General features: G+C 36.0%; 1 protein-coding gene across 2 annotated transcripts in view; it reads right to left on the bottom strand.

The window, feature by feature from the left end:
* The window catches only part of LOC107675078 (general transcription factor 3C polypeptide 2-like), a 25,146-nt gene that overhangs the window by 7,668 nt on the left and 9,813 nt on the right, over positions 1-7,665 (bottom strand). For both annotated transcript variants that reach the window (XM_016469284.1, XM_016469283.1), the window contains exons 8-12: positions 4,859-4,890; positions 3,794-3,923; positions 3,327-3,471; positions 265-426; positions 88-175 (exon numbers count right to left, since the gene is read on the bottom strand). In XM_016469284.1, coding sequence (XP_016324770.1) covers positions 88-175; positions 265-426; positions 3,327-3,471; positions 3,794-3,923; positions 4,859-4,890 — 557 coding nt within the window. The remainder of the gene's footprint in view (positions 1-87; positions 176-264; positions 427-3,326; positions 3,472-3,793; positions 3,924-4,858; positions 4,891-7,665) is intronic.

Genomic DNA, 7,665 nt, shown 5'->3' with positions numbered 1-7,665 from the left:
GTTGGAGCTAAACTCTGCAGGACACCGGCCCTCCAGGACCGAGTTTGGGCACCCCTGATGTAGAGACACTGTGAAATGTCTACATACCCAAATAGTGGCTTTTCTAGGACATACAAAGTAAGGCTTGATTCCAAGGTAACCTGAATCAAAATAGTGAACTCCATGTTGTCCAAACCTACACATAGCAAAGGAAAATGATGATTTAGTAAAAATATGATTTTAAAACATCATATATTCAGAAGAGCAAAATGTTTGTGGACTGACGTAGCAAAGCAACACTCTTGAGCCATCAGGATGCCGCTCCAAAAGAGGGGCCAGTACACTTCAGGGGACAAGCAGCGCTTTACTGCCAAAAGAGGCATGTAGGTTTTTCTCACGTCCCACATTTTAGCCATGCGGTCATCTCCGACTGTCACCAACAAATTACTGCCAACAATAGGAGACAGAAACATTATATAATTCCTGCTTTTTTCATACCTCATCACAATTACAGATAGATATTTACCACAATTACAGATAGAATATTTTTACCAGTATTTACACTGCAGAAATGTAGTAATCTTTTTAATACAACTAGCCACATGCTCTACAGTTACACTACCTTTCAAAAGTTTACAGTTACCAAACACTAGTTTACAAACACTAGTGTTTTGAAATATTTTTTACAATTTTCTATTTGAATATATTAAAAAATGTATTTTGAATATTATAAATGACCGAAAACGTATTTATTCCTGCGATGGCAAAGCTGAATTTCAGTCCATTCTCCAACATTATAATATGCTGATTTGGTACTGAAGAAACATTATTTCTTATTATTATCAAGGTTGAAAACATTGTGCTGCTTAAAGAATTAGTTCACCCAAAAAATGAAAATTCTGTCATTAATTACTCACCCTCGTGTTGTTCCAAACCCGTAAGACCTTCGTTCATCTTCGGAACACAATTTAAGATATTTTTGATTAAATCTGAGGGCTCTCTGACCTTCCCATAGACAGCCAGGTAACAACCACGTTCAAGGTCCAGAAAAGTACCAAGATGATCGACAAAGTAGTCCGTATGACATCAGTGGCTTTGTAAAGTTACGAAGCTACGAGAATACTTTTTTGCACAAAGAAGGCGCCGCCACACGCTCGCGTTATGATACTGTCGTGAACGCGCATCCAAAGTGACGCAGTAGAGATGAAAATGTGGAATAAAGTTGTTATTTTTGTTTTCTTTGTGCAAAGAATTATTCTCGTAGCTTCGTAACTTTACAGTTGAACCACTGATGTCACACGGACTACTTTGTCGATCATCTTGGTACTTTTCTGGACCTTGAACGTGGTAGTTACCTTGCTGTCTATGGGAGGGTCAGAGAGCCCTCAGATTTCATCAAATATATCTTAAACTGTGTTCCGAAGATGAACGAAGGTCTTACGGGTTTGGAACAACACGAGGGTGAGTAATTAATGACAGAATTTTCATTTTTGGGTGAACTAACCCTTTAATATTGTTGTAGAAACAGAGACAATTTTTTTTAGGTTCCTTTGATAAACAGAAAGTAAAAAAAAAAACAGTATTTATTTGAATTAGAAATCTTTTGTAACATTATAAATGTCTTTACTGTAACTTTTGATCATTTTAATGCATCCTTGCTGAAAAAAAGTATTCATTCTTTAAAAAAAAAAAATCCTGCTGACCCCAAACTTTTGAACACCGTCTGATTTGAATGGCATGAACTATTTACGGAGACTCTTGCTGGAGCAACTACCCAGATAACAGAGAATGTTCTCAGAACTTTAGCTAATGTACTTGCAAGATTCTCTCAAAGTTGTGAACAAACATTCTTCCAGTAATGCCAACAGAACATTTGTTCAAAGTTATATATTTTTATAGTTATATAATAACATTCTCAAAACATCAGCACAAGATTATTTATACATTTTTATGAAACATTTTAGTTGAACATTCCTCTAACATTTTTTAAATGTTATTAATTTACTAGTTTCAGTTGATTCAGAGAACACTCAAAAATAAAATTCCCATAACATTTGATCAGTTATGAAAATGGAACTTTCCCTTAATGTTGTCTCAAACGCTTTTTAAACATTTAAAAAACTGGACATTATGAATGCTTTGAGCTGGGTTGAAGTTAAGTGCTTGCAACATGTAGAGATCAAACTAGTAAGCTTCTAGTTACTAGTCTAAACCACTACACCACACATCCCAAAAAAGAAGAGGAACCAAGGCTGCTGTGAGCTAGTGTCCTGTCGTTGAGATTATCTGGGAGTAAATTATGTCAATTCAGTGTGTGTACTTCTCCTCTACCCCTCCAACCCTCTTGCTTGAATGCTTGGAATTTTGTGCATGCATAGAAATTGCAACACCTCAGGGAAATGACACATAGAGACTGTTCTGCTTTTTCTGAGGTTGAGGTATATCTGAATTCTACGCAAGTGGTCACATTTTGAGAGTATAAAGAAGAAGAAAAAAATATCCAAACACAATAAATCTCCACTTGATTTCACTAGCCCCCTGTGGTGAATGGGATAGGATAAACTTCTCTAATGCCACTTAAAGGAGCCTCTTATAAGGTCACAGTGCTTTAAATGTAAGTGCTAAGAGCAGGCTGCTGAAACTACTGATGCTGAAAAAACACATGATTGGAATGGTAATGTATTTGATCTAGACTGCTTATCTGTTACTAAACGAGAAAACTCCATGGGTGAACTGTATTATAGCATGAATATCATACAGCTAATGTAATACATGAAGATTTAAATACACTACGAATGGCAATAAAATAAATAACACTGGATGTTACAATCAAATATATCAGGCATAACAAAAGGTGTTAGCATAACAATATTTTCACAGCTTATATTCTGGTAAAATCAAGAATCTCCTTTTTAAACAAACTTATGCTAACGTTTAAAATAATTAAGATTTTTAAATGTTTTTCTCTTATGCTAATCAGGGCTGCATTCATTTGATAAAAACAGTAATATTGTGAAATATGATCAAAATCTGCTTTCTATTTGAATATATTTTTATATGTAATTTATCAGCCATTACTCCAGTCTTCAGTGTCACATGATCCTTCAGAAATCATTCTAAATGCTGATTTGGTGCTCAAGAAACATTTCTTCTTATTATCGATGTTGAAAACAGTTGTTCTGCTTAAAATTTCTCTGAAAACCATGACACTTTGTTCCAGGATTCTTTGATCAACAGAAAGTTCAACAGAAAAATCTTTAAATAGAAATCTTTAATACCAATCAAAAAACTAACCAACCTCATAGTCCGTCTAATCTGACATATGATGCTACACTGATGATTCTCACCTTGAGGCTCTGCACCAGCACAGGGTCCGGATGTTCTCATCGTGAGCATGGAAACAGTGGTAAGGGTAGAGAGACACACCACCATCTGGAGACCTGACTTTCAGTAGTGTAGATTTACTAGCAAGATCCCACAAACCAACCAGACCTGGAAAAGAAAAACAATCACAAACATAAAATACTGCAATATATATAAACCAAGGTATTTACAATTAGCAATTCTGTTTAGATAGACCAGGGGTAGGCAAGTTCGGTCCTAGAGAGCCGCAGTCCTGCAGAGTTCAGCTCCAACCCTGAAAAAAACCCTCCCCTGCCTATAGCCTTAGTAATCCTGAAGACATTGATTAGCTTGTTCAGGTGTGTCTGATTAGGGTTGGAGCTGAACTCTGCTGGACTGCGGCTCTCTAGGACCGAACTTGCCTACCCCTGAGATAGACAAAGAGGCCTATAGGCAAAACATATGAAATCACCATCATATAAGCCAGCAGCCAAGAGGTTATGTGGTTTGACGTGGAGCCAATCCACAGCAAAGCACAGACCACTTTGGCCTTTATGATCTGCCTGGTTGGAGCCCATCTCCAAAGTCAGAACCTTCTTCACCTGCACAAAAACAACACAATAAAACAGATCATTTGACCCTGGACCACAGAACCAGTCATAAAGGTCAATTTTCGAAACTGAGATTTATACATCATCTGAAAGCTGAATAAATCCATTGATGTATGGTTTATTAGGATAGGACAATATTTGGCCGAAATACAACTATTTGAATATCTGGAATCTGAGGGTGCAAAAAAATAAAAATATTGAGAAAACCGTCTTTAAACTTGTCCAAATGAAGTTCATAGCAATGCATATTACCAATCAAAAATTCAGTTTTAATATATTTACAGTAGGAAATTTACAAAATATCTTCATGGAACATGATCTTTACTTAATATCCTAATGATTTTTGGTATAAAATATATATATATATATATATATATATATATATATATATATATAAAATACACACTTTCTTTATATCTATATGCACTAATTATAGTATATAATTCATATTAATAAATAAAGTAATTAAATTAATAATAAAGGATTTCATGATAATCACAATTTAACATTTGCTCAATAGTCAATAGCTATTTAATTCTGCCATCATCCAAAAAAGTTTACATTAATCCTCCTCTCTGCGCTTAACATTTCGTTTGAGGAGCCCCTTCTACCATGACAGCTAATTTCCAGAAGATCATCTCTTGGATGTGTGAAAACGTTACGTAGACAGCCCGTAAAACGGCCCAGAGGAGCCATACAAAGAACAGTTTTAGTGAAAAGTCACTTCAACTGTGAAATTGAGCTACAGTGAAAATTACATGTCAGATTCAAGCAAACATTCCAATGATCTGTTGCCATTCAAGTCAGATGCTTTCAGTCTAATGCAATGAATGTGTAATACGTCATTTATTGTGTGGAATGAAACAAAGACAGAAGTCTTATCTGTGAGAATAAGAGGCATGCTAGCAGAGTGGATATTGACCTACCCGGCATATCAGCGGTGCTTGGCTGGTTTCTCCTATTGGAAAGCACATAAATGTGTTCAATGCCGTGCACTTATAGATAGGAGCATTACTAGTCAACACATGTCTGCATTTATCAAGAAAAACAATCAAAGTAACAAGGATCAAATGACATGTGCTTATTTAAAATAAACTGAAGTGTAAACAAGCAGCAGTTCAGCTTAATGTCATCATTTAAAGGGGTCATTCACAGTACATTTGATCTTATACCCGAGTTTATTATTATTATATATATTTTTTGCATTAGAAAGAGTCATGATTTAGCTTATGACCATTTCCCACTCTCTCTCTTGGGCCATTAGAATTAAATGGGCTGTTTTTGCTACTATTGCTTTAAGACTTTTGTGTAAATTGTTCTCTTCACACGCAAATTGAGTAACAGCACATTACCGCATAGATTAGAACTAACAGATTTCCTACAAACACTGCAAAATCTGTAAGTCTGAATCAGATGTCTGTGTTTATCTGTATGGCTTTTAAGGGGATGAATTTACATAAATACTTTTTTTTTTAATCCTTGAGTGCAAACTGCTTAAAGCACTCTGTTAAATAAAGCAACACCACTAAATAAATAAACAAACAATCATGAACCATCCCTACTTGGCAAACTATCCAATGATAAAAATGTATTTGAACTTCATTTAATATTTACCACTAATGTGGTACAATCAAAAAAAAAAAAAAAACCCAAGACAAAGAATTTCAAAGTTCTTTAAACAGGGATTCATATTCTCAATAAACTGACAATATAAAACAAAAGTGAAGTGCTAGAGGTGGTGAATAGAATCACGTGTATGAAAGTGTGTGTGACTGTGGACAGACACTGTGTGTGTATAAGAGTGTGAAAGTGATATATAGATGCATGGCTTTAGGTCGGAGCCGTACAGAGCAGTGACGGGTCGATCAGGTCGATAAAGCATCGTTCCTCTGATCCACTCATTCTGGCAGCATGGCAGACAGCCCTGACCAGGGGCCCTTTTACTGGACTGACTAAGGTCTTTTTGGTTGACAGGCCCAGAGGAAACGGGTGTCAGGTATTCGGCTGAAATTCATGGCCTCAAACACTAACAACTGTGTAGCGATGCATCTTTTTTGTCATTTCAATTATAGATCCTTGTCTGATGAAAACAAGCCAGTAAATTATCGCTATTGACAAGGGAAGAGTCTGCGTCTCTCTTGTCACCTCTTCACGGGACACCCTTTCACTTCAGATAAAACCTATTTATAAATATCTACCATAAAACCTCCAGACCTGAGAACATAATGGGAAGTGGGAATGTGGTTAACCGTTTTATCACTAGCCTTTTGAAACTTTCTATAATTGCTACTGTGGGTTCTTTTCAATCAATAAACAAACCAATAATCAATCTACAGTACAAAAATGTTCACATGAATGCACATGTGCTCTATACAATACGGTGATTTGCACGAAATTAGAAGAATAATATAAATTAACAAAAGCCTAAACCTATAAATTAAACAGAAAGACAACAAAACAAAAAGTTAAACAAAAAAGCAATAAAAAACAAAATTAAAGACAACTATACAATAAAAATGAATAAACAAAAATGAATGAAAAAAAGATAAATTAAAGATAAAATTAATAAAACAAACTAAAATAAAATAAAACATGTTCCTTTACATTCATATGCACAACAAACATTGACAAAACATTAATAAATAAGAGGATAAGCATAAACTAAATGAAAAGATAATAAAAACTAAATAAAAATCAATAAAAAAAAAAATAAAAATACATAAACAAAAGAAACAAATACCAATAAGACAGCACAACCAAAAAATAATACAAAATAAATAAAATAAAAAAACAAGTGAAAAAATAAAAAACAAGCAAAACACACATGCTATAAAAGCCAAAAAGCAGGTCTGAGGTCAGTGAGAAGGATTGTACGCTCAGTAATGAAGGTTAGTTCCCTGTGGGTGGAAAGAGTTCTTGGCCAGAGCTCATTGCCGGGTCACTGACCAAAGACTCCAGGAGAGTGAGTCCAACAAGAACCACAAACAGCCTGTCAACAGGAAACAGTTTCTGAGCTCATCCCAGGGCCAGTGGCGAGATGTTAAACTGGTGGAGTGTGAGAAGCAATTTCTGTGGTAATATCAGAATACAAGGGGAATAAAAGAGCAGCGAGAGAAAGAATAGCGTTTGAAAGGTCATACAGCACTTTTTTTAGTTGGAAAATATCCAGCTTATCATTCAAAAAACTAATGCACATTCAACCAGGATTTCTTTCTCTTAAAGGGGTCATATGATGCGATTTCAATTTTTCCTTTCTCTTTGGAGTGTTACAAGCTCTTGGTGCATAAAGAAGATCTGTAAAGTTGCAAAGACTAAAGTCTCAAATCCAAAGAGATATTCTTTATAAAAGTTCAGAGTCAGCCACACCTACCTAAAACGGCTCGTTCTAACACGCCCCCACATATCTACCTCACTATGTGGGAAGATTTGCATAACACCGCCCAAATGTTCACGCAAAGAAAGAAGGCGTAACTTTTATTCTCACTGTAGTATTGTTGACGCTGCAGCCATGTCGTGAAGACGCTGTGTGCTTCGTTGTGAAAGCGAAACTACTTTGTTTGGTCTTCCAAAAGAGGACGATATCCGCTTCGTCATGCCTAGAGCTGATCTGTGCTGGTCGCTGAGGGAATACATCAACTTTCACCGTGGACGAAGCGGAGTCCAGCCTCATTCGTCGGATCCTCCGGGCGCGCCGTTCTCGACCCCGCTGCCTCAGCTCACGCTAGCCCGGCCT

The sequence above is a fragment of the Sinocyclocheilus anshuiensis genome, unplaced genomic scaffold (genome assembly GCF_001515605.1).
Source record: "Sinocyclocheilus anshuiensis isolate Anshui unplaced genomic scaffold, SAMN03320099.WGS_v1.1 scaffold776, whole genome shotgun sequence".
NCBI lineage: Eukaryota > Metazoa > Chordata > Actinopteri > Cypriniformes > Cyprinidae > Sinocyclocheilus > Sinocyclocheilus anshuiensis.
Note: the sequence above shows the minus strand (reverse complement) of the source record. Positions and strands in the feature narration are given on the sequence as shown.